General features: G+C 38.7%; 1 protein-coding gene across 2 annotated transcripts in view; it reads right to left on the reverse strand.

Annotated features, from left to right (window-relative positions):
* CNTNAP5 (contactin associated protein family member 5) overlaps positions 1 to 21,750 on the reverse strand; it is a 761,255-nt gene that overhangs the window by 402,620 nt on the left and 336,885 nt on the right. For both annotated transcript variants that reach the window (XM_063097434.1, XM_063097424.1), the window contains exon 5: positions 6,287 to 6,490. In XM_063097434.1, the coding sequence (XP_062953504.1) occupies positions 6,287 to 6,490 (204 nt within the window). The remainder of the gene's footprint in view (positions 1 to 6,286; positions 6,491 to 21,750) is intronic.

Genomic DNA, 21,750 nt, shown 5'->3' on the forward strand with positions numbered 1-21,750 from the left:
ACACTCAGGTATCTTGTATTAAAACAAGTTGGGTGAACTTGGTTTGGTTAAAAAATTAGGAAAACTAAATTTCTGCCATTCATCAAGAAAGACATTTAGAATTGTATCTACGAAGAAAGAAGGATGGTTCTAGGAAACATTCCGTCTTATCTAGAAATCTCCATTATTAGAAATTACAATAAAAATTTAATTCTCAAGGAATTATCAAACTCTTTATCTTGGAATATCTATTTCAAGTGTTACCCCAGTGGTACTTGAGGTTAAATGACCAGTTTTAGCTAGTTTCTAATTTATTAAGGCAAGATAAATATCTGCATGGACAATCATGAAAGACAAAACAATAAAACTATACAGAAGCTAACTTTGGAGCTATAAACAGAAGAAAAAAATATGTCTAAGTAAATAAAAACTTGTTTTCATGTGATTTGAGATATAGTTTAAATGAAACAATGTAAGTATTAACTAAGACTCTAAGGAATATAACAATTTTCATAGGAAGCTTGAAATGTTTGCAAGACATTCCTAACTTCATCTTTTTATCTTCCTTCCCCCACTTTCAACATGCTGTGGATAAACATGCTGATTCTTTCATCCTTGCTAAGAACTCACATTTTTGAGTTGAAAGCATGCATATTGCAGTGTTTTCACCCAAATGCCTTGTTTGATTAAATCTTCTTGCTGGGTCTTATCTTAGTAGTTCAAACACGAGTGCCACTTTAACGTTCACAATCTGTGAATTTCAGATAGCCTGAGAAGGGGATGGGAACTCTCTCGTTTAATACCGTATGTCAGCAAAAAAAGAAAAAAAAAAGTCGTTCTTGAAAAGGGCTTGATTTACTATTGATAGAATAGGTGGAAGTTCCCGATGCCCGCTGCTAACTCATCTTCAGAATCGACTTTCCCACCTTTAGTTTGTTAGACTATCAATATTGGTATTCACTTGTATTTATTAAGCTTCTCACATAAGGTAATAATTTAGATACATTGTTTCAATTTTTCCTGAACACAACCCTGCAAAAAGGTCAGTCTTCAAGAAGCCAGGTGACGTACCCAAATTACAATCCAGTTTTGTCTGACTCCAAAGCTAATATTCTCTCCATTACCACTACTGGGAAAAAGTGACGCTCCCATACTCCCTCATTACTTATGTTCCTACTATCTGTTTCCCACCACACACCCATGTAAGCTTTGTAGCTGAGTAGGAATGGAGAGTATCAGGAAAAAACAAAAACAAAAACAAAAACAGATTGGAAAACAGAAAACTGTGAAAAAGAAAAATGAGACAGCATTAAAGAAGAAGGACATGATGCAGAAAGAGAAGGCACATTTTACTTTCATAGACTAGCCACTGTCATTAAGATACTCCCTTCCACACTTGTTTGGCAATACGTAGGACTAATGAATTGTCTCCTAAGTACTCAAATGAGACCCCCTGAATAAAATAAGAAACTAATAGGAAGCGGTATGATTCCAGTGTACTTGACACTTGAACTAGAATAAATCTCAATGTATCACCAAGGCAATGAAATACATGTCTTTAATAAGGAAATTTCTAAATTTTGTTGAGTAAAAGCATTCTCGTCTATGGCCATACCACCTTGAACATGCCAGATCTCGTCTGAATGAGAGCTCTCTCTAGGTTTAGGAATTATTGTTCAACTCTGATTCTGAATTTTTATCTATCTTTTTTGACTTTGCTATCTTAAAAAATGCTATCTTAGTGCATTTATGTTTTATGGTTTTGATTATGCATAGTTAATTCATTTTTAATTAATATTACAAAGCCAGAAGGTAAGTAGAAATAATTATTTTACTAGGCTGAAAGCTCCTTGAAAATAGGGTCTGATAAATCCAATTTTTAACCCTCAGTGCAGAGCTCAGTGCCTTACCTCATGTACTTAATGTACTTGTTCAACCAATTCTTATCGCACGAATGACAGAATTTATGGAAAATGTAGTTCACCTTATTTATCCCATTGACACTTTGTCCAAAATGCCCATCTTCCTCAACTCTTAATAATAAAATCTCCAGATCACTCAAAGTTAATCCTAAACTCCCCTATCTCATCCTGATCTCATCATTCTCACAATTTAATGCATGAATATCAACTACCTGGCATTTAATATATAATTCTTTTATGAAGATTTATAACATTTTAGTGATTAATGTCAGGACATTGGAGTAGGATTGGAAAGATTTCTAATCCCAGGTCTTACAGCTATGCAGCTATGTGACCTTGAGGAAATTACTGGGCATCACTGACCATCAGTTTCTTTATCCATAAATTGGTTTGGATATACTTTATAGAATTACTGTATGATTCAAATGAAATGTATTTTGAAATGTTTAATAGAGTCCCTAAACGTGGGCTCTCAAAAAATGGCAACTTGAAAAAAACTTCCACAATGTATGGCACAATTCCAGAAACATGATAAACATTTTATATTTGTGAGAGTTGGCTTATCACAAGGCCTGAATTTCAAAAACGCTAAAGGAAATGTTCATTTGACTCTTTGGAGAATATGAAGAACTTTCACCAGTATCTCGATGAGTTAGTCATAGAATGGAGTACTTTGTCCTCTGAACCCTATAGTTGGCCTCCAAAGGACATCTTGCTTTGCACATGTTTATTCTATTCCAGGATTCTCACTTTATTATGGCTGTATATACTGAGGATCTCACAAACATTCTGCCTCAATTCAAAGGCACGGAACTCTTGCAAGGATGAGTGACCTGTATGCACTATTGATGTCTTGTTTAGTTCTTACAACAGTTCCCCAGTCACGTAATGCCTCTGCTCTTTGATTCTCCACCTGCATGCATGGGTTCAGACTGCTGTAACTCTACATAGGGCAGACTGCCACAGGCAATCTGAATGAGATGTGTAAAAAGAGGGAAGGGGAATCTCTCTAACTTCCTTATGAATCAAAAGAAGAAATTCCTTTTTTGTATAGCAGTTCTGGAAAAAATCAACATTCTACCATAAGAAAGTAAGCAAAAGGGAATCCCCTAGTTAAATTTCATCATTAAGCTGATTTTTCTCAAGTCAGACACAGTAAAAGCAACTAGATAAGGTAAACCAGAGAGTGATCAAAGAGTGTCACTTGAAAAAAAGAACAGCACACTGTGTATGTCTCCAGGTGCCAAGTTCGGTAGCTGACTGTGGTGCTGAAGCCCTCCATTCTTGGCCTGGTTTTCTTAATTGCTAAATCAATGATTAGGTAATGAACTCTCATTGCACACTGGAAAACTGTCACTAAAGGAAACTCTTCTGGTATGTCCATGTCATCTGGGGAAAGAAAAACTAAACCCATCCCTTTATTGGCTCAGCACCATTCCTTAGCCTACTAACTTGGTTTCTCACTCTCTCTCTCTTGCCTCTCTCTTTTTCTCTCCTTCCTGATTCATTTCTTTAAAACAAACAAACAAACAACAAACAAACAAAAAACCTATCATGGGTGGTATGAACTCTTCTCACGTTGGAGGCTATGTGGTAACAGGGAAAGAACATGTGTTTTAAATAATATGTAACAATTTCATATTCATAACTAAGAAAAACATTTAAAATACACTGAAATGTTAATAGAAGAGATGACTAGTTTGTAGGATTTTAAGTATTTTTTCTTATCTTTTTATAATTTTTTCAAGTTTTCTAAAACTGGAATGCATTTTATAATCTAAAAATAATAGTAGAACAAAATTGGTTAGATATAAGTAGATGTTAATAGTGGCTATACCAACCACTATTGGTATAAATTGGAGAACTTTACCCTCTTTGAGCCTAATATTCCACATCCGTAAATTGGGGCTAATGTTTTCTTACCTCATAGGGCTTCTTTGAGAATTGGATAGAATACTAGCACATTGTGGATATTCTGAAAATATCAAGGCCCGATTGCAGGAGAGAGGGGCTCAGGGGGAGTCAGAAGCACAGACTTGTGGATATTTGACCCAATGGGAAAAATATCTATTTTGGGCCCTGAAATTTGAAATGGAAACCTCTTTTACAATGTGTTCAATTTTCCTCAGGTACCTACTTGAGGCAGGTGCTCTCCTAGGTGCTGGAGATACAGCAGTGGACAAAATGTTATCCTTGCCCTTGTGGAAGCTACATTACAGATTTCCCACGATGGGCAAATCAAGGCTATTATTGATCCCCTTTACTTAGTGCATCCAGAGATCCACTGGCAATAACTGAGATATGAAAGGCTAAAGTACTTATCTGTGGAAGTGATTCTCTAGGAGATGAACACAGAAACCTTTGCTATTTAACAGGTAACCTAGGTGACTGCTTAAAACAGGTAAGTACAGTAAACACTTAACTATGGTAAACTCATAGAAATGAAAGAACTCCATAAGCAGATGAAAAAGATGAAGATATCTCCAAACTATCTAGAATGCAAATAAAAATATTTTTATTGCTTAATCATTCTTTAGTGATGTTTTACTTTATCACGACCATGGCTGTAAATATGGGCACATGGACTTTAAGAAGAAAAACTTTCTCTGCCATCTATGTATTACAGCAAGAAGCGGATCTTAGTCTCCTTAATATGCCCATTTATTTTCAGAAAGACCGGCAGAAAACAGGGTGAGACATTCAGACACTGTTTGATAAATAAATGAGTAATATTGAACTTCTATTTATTTTTGATACTTAACCGTGTTTATTCGATGACATAAAAATTCATTATAATATTTCTGTTTTTTATGTCTATATTCTGCAAGTTAGTTGTTATTGGCCCCAGATTAGAAATAAGGAAACTGAGGATCAGAGGTTATGGAACTTTCCCCATAATAAATAGCATAGCAGATATATTGACAGAAAATTCATAATTTGATTGCACATGTCTGCAATCAAAACAAGAGCTGTTTCATGACCATACCTATTTTACTTTTATCATGCTATACCATGAAAGAATCTGGTTTAAAACACTGGCTTCTGCAAAGCTCTGGATAGGAAATGGCATATCTGAGTTGGGAATCTAAATAGTAGTAACTGGAAGATTCCACAGTGTTAGCAGTAGACTTTACTATTGGCAAGTAATGGTAACTTCACCCACAACCTACAATGCTGTGTGAGTCACTTGTAATTGGGAGGTTACACTCCATTCATCAGCTTTTCCTTTCCTGAAAATTGAAGACCAGCTAATGGACTGATGCAAGTTTGTTTAGTGTTTGTACATCCAACCTTTGGATAGCTCATTGGTGCATTGCTTCCCTAGGTATGTTACTACAACCAGTTAAGGTAACAGCAAATCTTATTTCTCTCTTCTGAGTGAGATTCTGCTTCTAAATTGTCTTCGGTGTAACTTAATTTCACATATTGTGTGTTAATTTTATGAATTGAACTTTGAATTCTGGAGGTTCTTCCTGCTACCCCTGCCCATATTTACAATGGGTGCCTAGAAGACCCTCAAAAATGCCTCAAAATAAAGACCTAAGTTGTATGGCTTTGGAGGCAAGTCTGCACTAACCTCCATTCTTATTTCTTTCTCTCTCTTCTGCTAATTGATAAAATATGTAAAGTGTTTTTGATCACCTCAAAAGAACTGAGTCCCTCTCCCTCTTTCCATAGGATAGGAAGTTGGATACGACGAAATGCAGACCTGTCTGTGGTGAAGCAGGCTGTGAGGGACACCAACCCACAGTGGAGGCCCACATCCTAAATGTCCAGAAGGCAAGAGGGCATTCTATGCTAAATTTGCTGGCATTTGGTAAGTCTGGGGCTCACTCTGGCACAGCCACAGAACTTAAAGAAACATGATTTCACTTAAAAAGTCATGATAATGCCTGGAAACTTATATTTTACCCTCACACATTTCAAACCCCCGCCCCCCCAAAAAATAACCAAGAGCAGTTAGAAAGTATCTCTTCCATTTTTCCCTTGAAACTTAACTTTATAAATGTATCTAATAGAATAAATTGTGAGCGAGCCTCCTTATACTATATGCCTGTGTTTAAACTGTTAAAGTTACTTTAGAGTTTGAGTTACAAATAGAAGTAAACAGATAAACAGGCAGATAGACAAATAAATACATAACGATTAGCTTGCACCTCTCCCCACATACCAATATTATGTTGTGTCAAAAATGTTATCTATAGCTTAAACATTTTAAAACACAGTATTTTTCCACCACCATGCAGATAAGAAAAATATGTCACTAGACTGCACTCCAGTCATTTCCATCTGATTTGCTGGAAGTTTCAGGAATTGTAACCTGCTACAAAAAGGAGTTCCCCATCACTGCACGTGGGAAAGAAAGAGGCAAAGCCTGACCCTACCCAAGTTGAGGTGCAGGGCGAGCCTCCCCTTCTGAAGCTCCAGGGTGATGTGGTCTCCACGTTGACCTTCTCCGTGGAACAGGACCCCATCTCCTTGCATACTCTTGAACTTCAGGGAGATCACATCTTTGAGAGTGCTCATCAGCTTCTGATTGAACCTATACAGAAGTGAGCTTCGGCCATCAAAGTCGGCAACGTCTGATTCTGGGCACAAGAGAAGAGAGGGAAGAAAAATCAGTGCATATCCTTGTGATTGTGTTCCAGTTTCTCATCTTAGTTGTTTAATCCACAGGAATGGTCTTGAGATCTGCAAAGTCCTGTATTAACAGGAAGGATATAGATTAGACCCAACCTAATTAGACTCAGGAAAATTATTCACTTACAAGCAAACACCCCACACTGAGTCAAAGTGAACTGATTGTCAGCCAAGAAGTAAAAGCTCTCATTAGTGATATACTAGCTTGTGCTAGAGGTGACAGAGTGAGAATACCACAAGTATCTGCATCAGACTTTACTGAGTCGGATGCCTGGTTTGTAATAACCTCTCGTGATTTATCCTTTTCACTAATTTGCTTCTGACAGTTGGAACCATTTGATCTCATTTCAGTCTCAAGGTTAGAGATAAAAAATAGATATAGTTTACTATGCAAACTCTGGTTGAATAGCACTGCCTTCCTAGAACCCAGTGATGAGAAGGATTCTGAGGCTTCCTCTGGGTTCAGCAGAAAAGAATATCCAGTAAAGGGAGACCTAGTATTTGTGCAAAGAGGGCAAATGTATTTCATCCTTGCCATCACTTTCTTATCCTGTGCTTGTGCTAGATATCATTTTAGTGTTTATATACAGAAACACTTATTCATTATTGCCAAAGTAAAAAAGAGAAGGTCAAGTAATCATGATTTAGATAAACTTATATAGAAGATGGATATAATCAGATCTAACAAATGTATGCCAAAAGGCCAATAAGAACTTTATTTGGGAGGTTTTATTATAGATTATTTTCATATTCTTTTCTCTATCTTTTATTATAAAAATGAGCTTTCATTACTTTTATAGTAGAAACAAAAAAACTTTTATAATGGAAAAGTAAGTATCATTTGAAACATTTATTATATACCATCTTATGTGGGTCAGGCAATGTTGAGTAGGTGTGTGGAGAGGGTGGGGTTATTCTTACTTTAAATCTACTACCCAGAAAAAGTCAATTTTTCATTATTTGCTGAGCAATGAAAGTCTTTAGCTTGAGCATACACAACGATAAATTAAGTATTTTTGATCAATAATCCAGACACATCCTTTGCAAATATGAAATTCTGAAAAGATAAGTGAAATCATACTTTCTATATTTAGTTTCAAAACACTTTTTCCCAGTTTATTCTTTTATAACAAAGTGATCCTAACTACAAGGTCACTGATCACTCCTTTGTCATTAAAAAGAAACTGTCCAGATACAGAGATATTCACAAACTCCCTCCTTTCTCAGAACCACCCCCACCCCCACACCCCCGTCAGTACACCTATGCCTCTCCTTTGAATTGGACTTCTCCAGCAAATGGAGCCTACATTCAGCCAGCTGTCGTCAATCTTGGAATAATGAGCATCATGGTATAGAATAAATCATGGATTTTAAACTGTGGTAGTCACAGCTTGTTAGCTGGGTCACTTTACCTCTATGAGACTTGATTTCCTCATCTATAAAATGGGAATAATGGGCCGGCCCCGTGGCTCACTCGGTAGAGTGCGGCACTGGTAGCGCCGAGGACACAGGTTCAGATCCTGGAGAGGGATGGCCGGGTGCGCTCGCTGGCTGAGCGTGGCGCAGACAACACTGTGCCGAGGGTTGCGATCCACTTACCAGACAGAAGAAAAAAAAAAAAAAAGGAATAATTATAGCCATTAGAGAAGACTGCTGTGAGAATTAAATATGCTAATACATGTAAAGTGATAACACACAAAATGATGCCATTGGGCCTAGCACATTGTTTGTGTTAAATCAATAATGGGTAGTAGGAGTATTTGCAGTGATTGGGATAACGAAAGGGCCTTGAGTTCCCAACCAGTTCTCTCCAGTAGCAATCACTCTACCTTCTCTCTCCAAAGAATGCTTTTTCACTTTTTGATTCAATGGTTTACTGCCTAGAGGATGCCACGTTGGTCTCAAGTTTCCTGCTCTGCCGTATTTTAGCTTCTTACACCCTAGTTGAAATTCTCCAAGTGTGCAGGGTGTGTACTTCATGAATTTGTGCTGTTTTCTGATTGCTTCTAGTCTGTTGCTGTGCCAGACTCTGTGGTAAGAACTGGGTCCTAGGAGCTTTAGTGCCCAGCAATGAACAGAACGACCACACAGTGTTCGTCAGCAGGGAGTAATGTACATGCAAAGGAAATGGACTCAGCTCAGAGGGGCAGATTCAGAGAGGGTGTCTTAGAGGAAACAAGCAGGATACTGGTCTTGAACAATATATAGGAGTTACCCAGGCAAAGAGATGGACCCAGTGTCTCTGGGAGGGAGACAAGAGTCACTAGAATGTGTGGAAAACCACAGAACTGCAGAAAGCCAGTGTACTGGAGCAAGGAATGGGCAGAAAAATCTCTGGTTCTCAGTGTGGTTATTTCCTGCAAGCTGAGACACACAGCAAAAGATGTGACTTTTAAGCAATAACTCAAATATGTATTCATGGATGCATTTGTCCCACTCCCACAGGCAGATACAGTGTGTAAACTTTCTATTCCCACAGCAGTGGGCACACTTATCTATCTGTCTCATCATTCCATGTTAGAGTCGCTGTCCACAAATCATGTGTATTCTGTCCACTCACTCATGCCATCACTACACTCTGAGCCTGCTGAGGATCACCAGCCCCCAGCCCAGAGTCTGAAATGTACATAGAAGTGAAACAACATGGAAGAAATTTGCTCCCATGGAGCAACATTAGGCTAAGGGGAGAAGCCTGCTTGGTACAGAAGCTCTACTGCTGACCGAGTGCCTCTCTAGAGACAAGTTTATGTCAAAACTGTGAGCCTCACTTTCTTTCTGTTTACAATAGTGCATAATAATGTACTCATTTACACTTACAACTGATTGTAAGGGTGCATTATAAGAAAGTTTATGTTAAAAATTATATATATAAAAAATATCCATCATCTTGCTATTTCCCCCATTCATCTACTTTCTATGATCTCATACCATGGTGTCCTTGGACAACAGAACCCCTCAGGAAGGCCTGAGTTCTTCAGTCACGTCCTGAGCTTTGGCCCCTTCCTTTCTCTAGTCCAGTTGCCTCCCTCCCCATGTGTCACAGCTGTTATGGTCTGCATTCTATTCCCGCACACTACTGGCTAGTCTAGTGACTTAATTGATGACATAAATGTTGATGACCTCTAAGAAAGCACATCTCCATGTTGTCATGAGACCTAAAAGAAACTGAGCCAATTGGTAGAACAGGAACAAAAAAATATTGTTGGAGTTCAACAGACCCAGGTTTCAATTCTTGTTTTGCTACTTTCTAATCAGTGGTCTTGAGGCAGCTTTCTTGATTTATCTGAGATTCAGTTCTCCTAACTGTACAATGAGGCTCATAGAAGCGCACCCTACAAAGTCATTGTGGAAGTTACATGAGCTCACACTTGGGAATGCATAGACATTCAGTGAAATTTCATCCCCTCATTCCATTATTAGTCCAAAGGAATTACTCAGGGTGGTGCTGCCTGACTGTCCCCTGACTCCTGCTGTATCACCTGCTCCACCCTTAAGAGCCCAGTTGCCCCTTCACACTCAAAGGGTTAATTCCTTCTGGAGGTACATGCTTAGCTACTGGAGATGTAGTCTCTGCATTGCTCACATATGCTCATCAGTGCAGACATGAGACACCCGCTTTAGTGAGCACAGAATTAGCCTGGTAAGAGGGTGGAAGCCTTCTTGTGAACACCACCAAAATCTACTGAGAGCAACACCCTGCCAATCTCAGAGCACTCACCACACACCCTCGACCTTTGCAGATTTAAGTTGCACATGAAATACATCAGCCTTTTCTTTTCTTTTTTTTTTCTTCCAAATTTTATTTTATTTTGTCAATATGCAATGTGGTTGATTATTGTGGCCCATCACTGAAACCTCCCTCCCTCCTCCCTCCCCCCTCCCTCCCAACAATGTCCTTTCTGTTCGCTTGTCGTATCAACTTCAAGGAATTGTAATATGTCTTCTTCCCCCCCCCTGTTTTTTTTTTTGTATTTATTTATTTATTTTTAGCTCCCACAAATAAGTGAGAACATGTGATATTTCTCTTTCTGTGCCTGACTCGTTTCACTTAATATAATTCTCTTTAGGTCCATCCATGTCATTGCAAATGGCAGTATTTCATTCTTTTTTATAGCAGAGTAGTATTCCATTGTGTAGATATACCACATTTTCTGTACATCAGCCTTTTCACAGATGGAAAAATAGAGGTTAAAATTAAAGATTTTAAGAAGGATTAAAATTTTATTCAACTGAATAATATCTCTCTCACACACAAGGGAAATAAAAGTATTCTCCTCAACTTCACTTGTATAAAGCAAATTTAAAATATAGTAATGCAGACCCATATTTTTATATGGTTGCTGTTAAAACAAACATTTTATTAGATGCTGGGGTTCTTTTTGTTTGTTTGTTTGTTGTTTTTTTCTGATTAGATATTATAATCACTCTGTACTGATCATCTCATTTGGAACTTAATTGTAGCATGGGGTCTGGTTATGGACATCAAAATCTTTAGCCATGTTGTACAAGCATTTTGAAAGAGTCTCTTTTAAAAATACAAAAAAAGAAAAGAAAAAAAAAAGAGAAACTATGTTGGAAGGTGCATAAGGGCATAGAGATGGGCTTTTATTGGCAGATGGAGATGTATGTGATCACCTTAGAAGGAGTTTTAAGGGTACCAAGAAAATAAGTAGCAAAACCAAATATGTCTTCCCTATTCTCTATCACAACTTCTTTAAAACGCTCATGAAGATTTCTTTCCCTGAATGAAACAATCCATTCCCCAGGGTGAAAAGGCACTAATTAGCACATATTACCTATTTAACGTTCTTAACAGCACTGCAAGAGCCAAATTGTTTCCCCATTTGTAAAATGGGGAATCCAAAGCTCAGAAAGATTATGTACCTTGCCTAAAGACACACACATAATAATAAGTCGTTTGACATTGAAGCCATATATTTTCCTCATAAAAGATTGGGGATCATTGTGAGGATTATGTGCAATGTAAATGACTTTGTACAGTGAGAATAAAATGTTCTCTGGAGAGTGTGTATGAGTATGTCTGAGTGTGTATATAAGAAAGAAGATGGTGATTTTAAAAAAGGCTGGTGTTGAATATGAAGTTTTCTTTTCCTTCAAAGTTGGTATGAATTTCCCTGGGGCCCCTGCTCTTCTGCACCTGCCCCTCAGTTGCAGACTGAGTTCACTCAGAGCAGTGGCTCTTCTTGGGAGGGCTGGAGCAACCACACAGATCCCTGGGAGGCACCTTTAGGGCAGATGTCCAATGCCCTCCTGGTTTTCTCTACTGAGATCCAACCCTCTACCCTAGTTGATTTTTGTCATCTCACTCCACTCATGCATTTTTGTATTCAAACCTTTACTTGGTCTCTTTAACATGGCAGGCCCAGGATACAGCATAGGATGGTCAGGAATTGCCTCCATAGAGGGCTTGGCCTCAAGGGCTGAGCTGGAGAGTGCAAACATACAATTCCACATCCATTGAATGGAGGCAAGCTGTGTGCTGGGGAAGCCCAGAGGAGAGGTGCTCAGCCCTCTCCAGGATGAGGCAGAGGGTCAGGAGGGTGTCCAGGAGTAAGAGATGCTGCTCCTGAGTACTGATGGATAAATGGAATTCAAGCAGGTGAGATGTGGGGGGAGGGCATTGCCAGCAGAGGGCAGGAGCTGCATGTGCAAGGCAAGGAGGAGAAAGAGCAAGGGGTCCAATCTAGGATCTACAGTGAACCAGACTTGCTGGAGCAGGGATTCTAGAAGTGTGCTCCCTGGACCAGCTGCACTGCCAGGGAGCTTGTTACAAGTACAGGGTTTAGGACCTCACTGCAGACCAAGGGAATCAGACTGGGGAGGGTAGAGGGGAGGGGACAATGAAGACATATTGGTCAACAGGTATAAAGTTACAATTAAATAGAGGGAATAATTTCTGACATCCTATTGCACAGGAGGGTGACTATAGTTAACAGAAATGTATTGTATATTTCAAAATAGCTGGAAGAGAAAATCTTGAATGTTCTTACCACAAAAAAATGATAAATGTTTGAGGTAATAGATATGCTAATTATCCTTATTTGATCATTATACAATGTATACATGCATTGAAACATTACATTATATTCCATAAATTTGTAGAAGTATTATATGTCAATCAAAATTTAAAAATTAAAAAATATATATTTAAATTAAAAGAAACTCTGGGCATGGGACTTAGCAATTGGTGTATTAAAGAGCCCTCCAGGTGATCCTGATGCTCACTGAGGTTGGAGAACCTCTGTGCTAAAGTGTAGGATGCCAAGGGCAGTGGGGAGTAAACAGGTTGGAGCCAAAAGCAAGGGTCTTATTATGATGGAGGGTCCTATGGAAAATAAAATAAAATGGTATTCAGTGAAACCCTGAGGTCAATGGAGAAATAGTTGTTAAGGCATTTAAATTAAAAAAAGAAAAAAGAATGCATGATAAGTTTTTTTTTTAGACAGAGCTCTTTGTTTTTTAGAAAATCCATCTGATTTCTTATATGGTCAACCTGCATTCTAATCCTGACTTCCTATCCCACCCTTTCTCAGTGGAATTACCCAAATTTTGTTGTCTCTTACCAAGATAATAAACTCTAATGTGGTCCTTTGGGGTTTTTCCTGACATTAATTCATGACGACCATTCCCCAGAGTTCTTTATTTCATCTATAATGCCAGTGACCCAGAACACAGCTGTTAGATATTTACTTCCTGGAGTGGACAATTTCTCCCTCTTTCTCGAAATCGATTTTTAGGATCTCATTATTGCAAACTCAATTCAATTCAATTTGTGGTTTGTTAAGATGAAGATACATTGGCAGATTTCACTAGAATACGAAGAATAGGCCTATCACGAACACAAAAGTCCCCAGGATAAGGGCAGGTCCTTCAGCTCACAACCTCTCCTTTCAGGTCAAGATTAAACTAGCACTCACCTCCTTCCATCCCAGTGGTACTGAAAAATCCAGTGCTGTCTGACTTCCCACTGGGCCCATAATTGCTGACCTAGCTGTCACAGATTGTTTTCTGAGAAAGACAGAGATCTGGAGGCATATTCTGGCATATATGATGGATGATGGTAGCTTGTCAACAAAGCAGAAAAAAAGGTCTCCACTGAATAAAAAATTCTGAGCTTGAATCCCCAAGTGAGCTGAGAAGGGGCTATTGCGTGGGCCAGTGACAAGGACTCTGTTTTCCCACAGGCCCGGAAGCTGAGGCTCAGAGCTGACAGAAAAAACTATCGATTCACCCTGAGACAATTAGTCCCACTCAGACTCTTTGGTTGTTCACAGTAAACATGATATTCGATACAATTACATCTTGAAGCTTATCTCATGATACATTATATAAGAAAAATGATTATTATTCAGACCGGACACTTGCACTGAAGACTCAAGGGCTTTGGCTAGCAATCCACAAACCACTAAGGTTTCCACAGACAGCTCAAATTTGCACAGATTTCCTCACCAATTCTGCGACTTTTCCAGGCCTTGTCAGAAACTCTGATGACCTTAGATGAACTAAAAAAAAAAAAACAATGAAAGTTTCCAAAGCTAACTGTGATAACTCCTAAGAATAGCTGTTCTTACAAAATTTCTGACATTTTTATGTATGATGGTGGGTGAAAAAACAGGACAGGTTTCAAGAAGACAACATAAAAAACAATCAAAGTAACAAAAACACTCAAAACTGAATTACAATTCTAACCTCAGTAGATATACTTTTTTAGCTCTGACAGTCAAACTTGCCTTCTTAAAATGTCTAGATTTTTTGGATATGTTAGATGCATAGACATTTCTGAGCACACTTAAAATATGTGGTTCAGCTGGACTGTTCACTAACCACAAAGATTACAACAAAATAATGTTATTCATTTTAGGAAACTCCCAGTAGATATCCTTTCATTTATTTAATTCTAAGTTTATAGGCATGTATTGGGTATATGCTGTACTCTTTTTGGTCCTTGTGCTGATCTCTGAGGTTCATAGATGCCACCCAGGGACTCACACACAGTAACATAGACATAGTAAATGAATTACTATGGTGGAGTAGTGTGCAAAAAGGTGAAATGTTATTATGGTCCCTGTAACTTATTACTCAAATAGGAACTTGAGAGAATTAAATAGGAGCTACAAATAACTAAGCTGAGCAATAAGCATGGAGCAGAACCGTGTAGAGCAAGCTGGCACATATGGTCACGCCAAGTAAAAGGTGCAGGTGGGCACTAAGGGAGAAGTAATTGATCACTCCCACTAAGGTGTAGACAGGTGAACAAAAAGTTTTGTTAATAGGGTAATGTTTCCCAAATCTCATTCACAAGTTCACAGAAGGAAAGGAATGGTCAAGGCAGAGGCTGATGTTAAGCAGTGCACCCTCATTCTGAAACAGCACAAGAGAATCATGAGCTGCCTCTTTGCCTCACACAACTGTCTGTGGTCTTCAGCCGCAACACACAATTGTTGCTCCTTGAAAGGGTGTTCGTGCCATGAGAGATGAACATTTAAACAGTAGCATCAAAATTGAAGTAGAAAGCTTCTATTTTTTTTCCCCTAATACTAGTTGATGTGTTTCTCTATAAAAAGACTTGCCATGGTTTCTTGTGTGGGGGAGATCAAACACGCTTTGTTAATGATTCTACCTGGGCACAATCTAAGGAACTCAGTTCTGGGAAGCCCACGGGGAGCAGCAGAGTCACTCCTGTTACTACTTCAGCAGGGGGTAAAAGTAAAACAAATTGTAGGAGTCAAGGCCTGACACTGTGTGGAAACCCACTGCTGCATAAAGTGGTTGATCTAACTATTAGGTCATTTTCCCTTTTAAGGTTTCCTGTAAAATCACCGCCATTAGCATACAGATCAGGGAATCAGAATGATGCAGTCAGTCAAACCATACACTGGGAAAAATTGCTTATTGTGGATTCTCCTCTCCTTTGCCAGCCTTACAAAAGATTTTGTTTCTTTCACATTCACATTTACTAGCATTTATTTGTCTGCCTTTTGTGGCTTCTGAAAATCTGTTGAGTTCCTAAAGAGCCGGGATTGTCTTATTTATTTCCATATCTCCAAAGCCTAGCAGAGAGGGGCTACTGAGCAAAGTGTATTGACTTTTGAAGAAGTTCTCAGATTCTCAGTCAATCAGAAAAGTTATGAAAAGGTGATTGATTTAAGATAGATTGCAGTGTTTTTTATGTCATATTTTTATTGTACATGTATGTGTATTTACCTCTTTGTACATAGTTTTCAGCCATTCCTATATGAACTAAGACAAAGAAGTGTAGGCAGAGCCCATTCATTGATTAACTTAATTTTATGACATTTCTGGGACTCTGTTTCCTCACCTGTGGAACAAAGGAATTGCAATGTGTGATCTGGGACATTTTTCCAACTCTAAAATGTTCTGATATCCAAAGTTGGCATTGAAGCTCACATTGAACCTCCAAGCCCCCAGGTCTGACTGTGGTCCTCCTGCCCCTCCATGCCCCTAGGGCTGGCATGCCTATGAACTGGGCCCTCTGAAGTTCCCTGTGTTAGAGCCATATACTCCTCAGCATGCCAAAGATGAAATTTACAAGTGGTGGCCTCTACCATGTGTGACAAATGACCCCAAATGATGAGAACAATAACAAAGAGGGCAGTGAAGCTGAGATGACAAGGTGATTCATTTGAGGAAGGAGAATATGATTTCAGCTCTGATGAATTTTGGATGATACCACTTGGCAGTAATTAACCATATTGGAACAAGGTCTTGTGAGAAGAGGAGGTAACTTCAGGTATAAAAAGATGGTCATAATTCTTAATGAGACTGGGAAGCCTGACACATCATTTTACTTTATCAGAATTTATAATGCTTTTAAAGATTAGCTCCCCATATTTAAAGAAATTCAAATAGAAGCCCCAGAGAGAACTCCACATAGTTTAAAGTCTCCAGATGGTCCGATGAAGGTGTTGAAGCCCTTCAGAACCTGGTGGTGGTGTGTAAAAAAGCTGACCTCCTTCATCAGAGATGCAGGTATGATTTGGTCCTGAATAAGAAGGAGAAGGAGAAGCAAAGAAAATTTTGGTGACAAGCCTAAATATCTGATAAGGTGATGAGGATCATAGCTAACACTTTTTGAGTGCTTATCATATGCCAAGTACTTTTTCAAGCTCTTGCATGCATAAAGCAAGCACTTCCTCCCTTTTCATAGAAAAAGAACCTGGTGTCCACAGAGGACCCAATTTGCCCAAGATTGTACAACTTATAGGTGATAAAGTCAAGTTCCCATCTCTGGTGATTTGAGTTCAGAACCCATGTGTTTAACATTATTCTATAGTGCCTTTAAAAGTTTTCAGGTTTCATTGAAAATTCTTAAGATTAGCAATCATAGAAACAAAAGTGACAGTGCAGACTAAGAATGAGCTGACCGTCCCAGTTACATAAGAAGCCAAGTTTGAGACAAGTTTTAAATTCTGACTCTTCATTCCAATTACCTAGAAGCAACAACAACAAAAAACACTTATGCTAAAGACCCTGCCCAGAGATTATGATTTAGTTGAAATGTGGCCAGAATAGATATTTTAAAAAATATATCTGAAAGTGATTCTTATGTAGAATTAGGTATGCAAACGTAGGTAAGGGATAGAGGAGTGGAGATGTGCTAGCTCAGGAGCTCTTGGCTTAGGCAAGAGCTAAACTTTGTCCCTGGAGGATCTGAGCTGCATATGCTCAGGAATTGTAGGTTGCTAATCTTGGTCTTGTGAGTAAAAAAAAAAAAAAAAAAAAGAGAATCTGAGTATTAAAAGATTGATTTTGATGTCTTCCTTCCAACAAAATTTCCTCATGTCATGACTAAAGACTTTCAGATACCATCTCTTGACAGTACAGGACATACTGGTAAGCCCAAGAATATGGGAAAAATACAGAACTGAGTTCAAACCCTGCCTCAGAAGAAGCTTCCTGAGTGTGTAACTTTAGGGAAGTTGTTCATTCGACAAATTCAATTACTATTGATTAAAATGGGCCTTATTCTGTGCGGAGTACTGGATATCTAAGTAGATGGTCCTTGGCCTTACAAAGCTCAGAATGTGGTAGGTGAGACAGATAATTAACAATGAAATACACCTGTAAATAACTATTTTAGGTAGATAGACAGATGGATAGATAGATGACAGATATATTTTTCTATGTATATTTGGTGGTCAATGCTGTGAAAAAAAATAATTGTATGTTTTAAGGTAGAAAAAACAAGAATCAAACAAGAGTACTTTCTTTAGATTGGGAATCAATAGGCACCTCTCTGTGAAAAAAAAATGATATTAAAGCTGAGACAGATTAAGAGTTGAGCTGTAGAAGATTAGTGGGGATCACACTCTGGACAGAGGGCTTATAAAACAGCCTTGAGCTAGGAGAGCTCTTGGCATGATAGAAGACAGGACAGATGGCCAATCAGCCTATGTCCAGATAGGGAGGGACAATTGCTGGATGGTGACTCTGGTGCAGTATTTAGAGACCAGACCTTGGAGGGCCTGTGCTTTTCCTAAGTGCAGTGAGAAGTTTTTTTTCAGGAGCAGGATCTAAACTCTGTTTTTTATGATGATCCTGCTGGCTGTAGCAGGGATAATGGACTGAAAGAAGGGATGAGTGAGAGTGAATTGCTGAGTTAAACATTCAGGCAATAGAAGATATAACTGAATTAGGCTGGTGACTGTGAGATGAAAAGAAAAGGACACATTTGTGAAGATTTATTTAAGTGTTATTGATAGAACTTGCTAATGGATTTACTGTGGGAAGTAAGGGAGAGAGGAGGTTTCAAGAAAGGCCCCCAGGTCCAGTTTGGGCAACTGGTGATGTTTACTGAGATGCGGAAGACTGCAGGAAGAACCGAGTGCAGTTGGATGGTACAAGCTGTTTAAGAGTTTCCTCTGGGATATATTAAATTTGAGCTATTTGGGAAATAAATTGAGAAATCAATCAGGCAAATGAATATATATTTTTAGATCTCAGAAGAAGTATTTGGCTTGGGATGCAAATTACTTAACTTTACTAAAAGTCACTTCACTTTTATAAATTTCAGTTTGTTTGTTTTTTTTGTATAACCCATAGAAATAATAATTCCTAACTTGGAAGATTGCTGTGAGGTCTGAAGTGTGTGTTGCCCAATACTGTGCGTGCTAAATGACAGCAGGCGGGAGAATGTGGGTAATGATGGCAGCCTTTCTATGACAATTGCTACTTTAATGAAGAAAAAATTACCACCAACAGGGAAGATACTGGCTCTCTCCCCCAGGAAGAGTCTTCATTAAACACAATTCAGAATGGTTCTCCTTATCTCCCCGTCTTTTCTTCTCTGGCAGTATTTACAATAGATGCCTTTTTTTTACACAATTGTGTATTGACATCTTTATTTCAAGTGTGTCTCTTTCTCCTCTTGACCTAACAATACAGCGGCAACCGTGTTCTTTATTTATTTGGTTAACCAGGATGAAATGTTTGGCCAAAGACTAATCAATTTGACAAGAGAGGTGACACAGGAGGAAAACTATAATGGAAAAAGTCATCAATAATTCTTATGAGAAAATAACAGCAATCTCAGCTGCCAGATATCCACAAGTGGAAGACTTGTAGTGGACAAAATGAACTTGACGTACAGCAAGAAAAGGGTATAACTTCTTCCAAATAACTATCTGTAAGGATGTTAAAATCATTTTCTTTGTTTACCATGGAATGATTTTACTCCATGGAATTATTTGGCAATAATAACTTAATAACCTTAATAATAAAGGACCTTGCATTTTGGTCTTTGTAAAATGCAATGGGAGATGGCATTTTATCACACTCTTGGGCACAGAAGGAGAGAAACTGAAGGTGACAGGAAGCTGGGATGCCAGTGCCTATGACAAAGAAGTGAAGACATCAACAGACAGAGATCTGAATGTGAGAGAGGGCCCTTGTCTACAGAGGATGTGGGTAATATTTCCTTTCTGGATTCCATTTGTAATCCTTTATACATAATAACTCCCGAGTGAGCCACGGGGTCGGCCCAATAATAACTTAAATTATCATACGTAGTCTTTAAGGTAAGTACAACTGTCATTTACAGATGAAGAAATGGAGGCTCAAAGAATTTAAGAATGTTTGCTTGAAGGCTCATCTTTTTAAGAGCAGACCACTTGATCAAAGTCATGTCTGAGTACATAAAAGGAATCTGCTTCTCTGGACTTCATTGTGACTACTCCAAAATATCAGCCCTGGTGACATGAAAGCAACAGGAACCTTGGTGAGATAGAACAGATCATCCTGGCATTTATAAGGGGGAATGAAGGTAATCAAAGACAAAATATTTTTAAAGTGTAAATACTTAGGGAAAATAGAAACATGCTTTTACTTGAGAGATTTTAAAACAGAATATATTAGAATAGGCATACAAGGCTCCAAACACTCTCAATTTGCAAATTGCAACAATGAATAATCTCAATTATTTAGTGAGAAAAGGAGTGAGATATTTCAAGAAACCTATGTATAAGGAACATCCTGATAAACTCAAATATTTTACTATCTATATACGTACACATACACACACACACACACACACACACACACACAAGAAAGGAGGCCACCTATTAAAGAGAATACTGTACATTTTTTATGCAATAAAAACTTTTAAAAATCAGTAGGAATAGCTAACTTCTGCATCCAAAAAGTTAAGAAAAAAAAAATAATAAAAACACTTATTAAATTCCAGGAGCACATAGGGAATGGAGAAGTAGGACATGACTACAGCCTTATAGAGCAGACTGGTAATTAGGCAGAGAAGCAGCAGATAATGTTAATACAACAAGATAAGGCCTAAGACTGAGGCATAAAACATGAAAGGGGACCTTATAACAAGGTCCCAGGTCAGAAAGAGTTTAAAAGCAGGAGATATTGGAACTGGCTTATGCATGTAGTTTCCTGGTGAAGGAGAAGGATGATACTGCAGAAAAAGGCAGCAGCAGACATGACAACATGGAATTGGGAGAGAAGCTCATGGTCTGCTTGGGGAACCATACATGTGTACAGAGTGGAAGTGAAATATAGGGGATGCAGGAAATGAGAGGGGCTAGAGTACAAAAGTATTTGAGAAGTGTGAACTCCTTCCAAGGCCATGAGGGGCTCTCAAAGGGACAAGTTACTGCTCCTTTCAGAAAGGTCTAGGAAGCAGGGAGACATCAGAGCATCTACTGAAGTGCTGAGTAAGTAAAGATGAGGAGCAAACTTGGTTAAAGATAGGCAGCTAAGGTAGTAGGAAAGAACTGGGGACCAAGAGACTGGGGCTTGCAAAAGAACTCTACAGACATGGGATTTGTGTGTGTGTGTGTGTGTGTGTGTGTGTGTGTGTGTGTGTGTGTGTGTGTGTGTGTGTGTGTGTGTGTGTGTGTGTGTGTGTGTGTGTGTGTGTGTGTGTGTGCCAGGTTTGAAGAAAGAAGAGGAAAGAAACAAACAACACCAAATACAACAAAACAAAAACTTCCAATTAGGGCAGACTTGGTAATGTTGACATATGGTTGAAAGACAATAAAAATCCTCAATTACCAGTCTTCTTTGATTTCAACAAGGACACTGCTTTCCAAATTGGGAAAGGCAAACTTTAATAGGAAAGAATTGAAGCCCAAGAGTGGTTAGAAATGGGTACAGGCTATCTCATACTTTTTAATGACTTTTCTCCTGCAAGCCAGATAAAATCTATTTTAAGCTACAGAAAGGAGCTATAGACAGCATGGGAAATCCAAGAGCAGAGAGAGGCAAATACTTCATTTAACACTTTTTCCTTCCTTGCCTCTTGTGCACTAAGCATACAAAACCATGTGCTTGTTCTCAGCTTCCCTTTGTGCCAGTCTGCCTGCTGCCTGGAGCTCCTTTCTGCCAGGGAAGTGATCATTCAGATTTTGAGACTCAGCTGAGACACATGATGTTGTCTGACTCTTTCTCATACCAGCAGTGACACTTGCTTACTAACTCTTCTTTGCCTCCTTTATAGATTTCTATCAGGCACATATAATCCCTTATTGCATGTTTATATTTATATGCCTGTTACCCCATCCTAGACTATCGACAATGCCAATCATCCAACAAATGCTTACTGAAAGAATACTGTGTGCTCAATACCATGGCTGGCTTGGGGATACCTGGCAGGCCTGGCCACTGCCTTTGTGAGGCTTAGAGTTGACTCAGAAGAGGTAGACACCAG

Source organism: Cynocephalus volans, chromosome 1 (assembly GCF_027409185.1).
Source record: "Cynocephalus volans isolate mCynVol1 chromosome 1, mCynVol1.pri, whole genome shotgun sequence".
Lineage (NCBI taxonomy): Eukaryota > Metazoa > Chordata > Mammalia > Dermoptera > Cynocephalidae > Cynocephalus > Cynocephalus volans.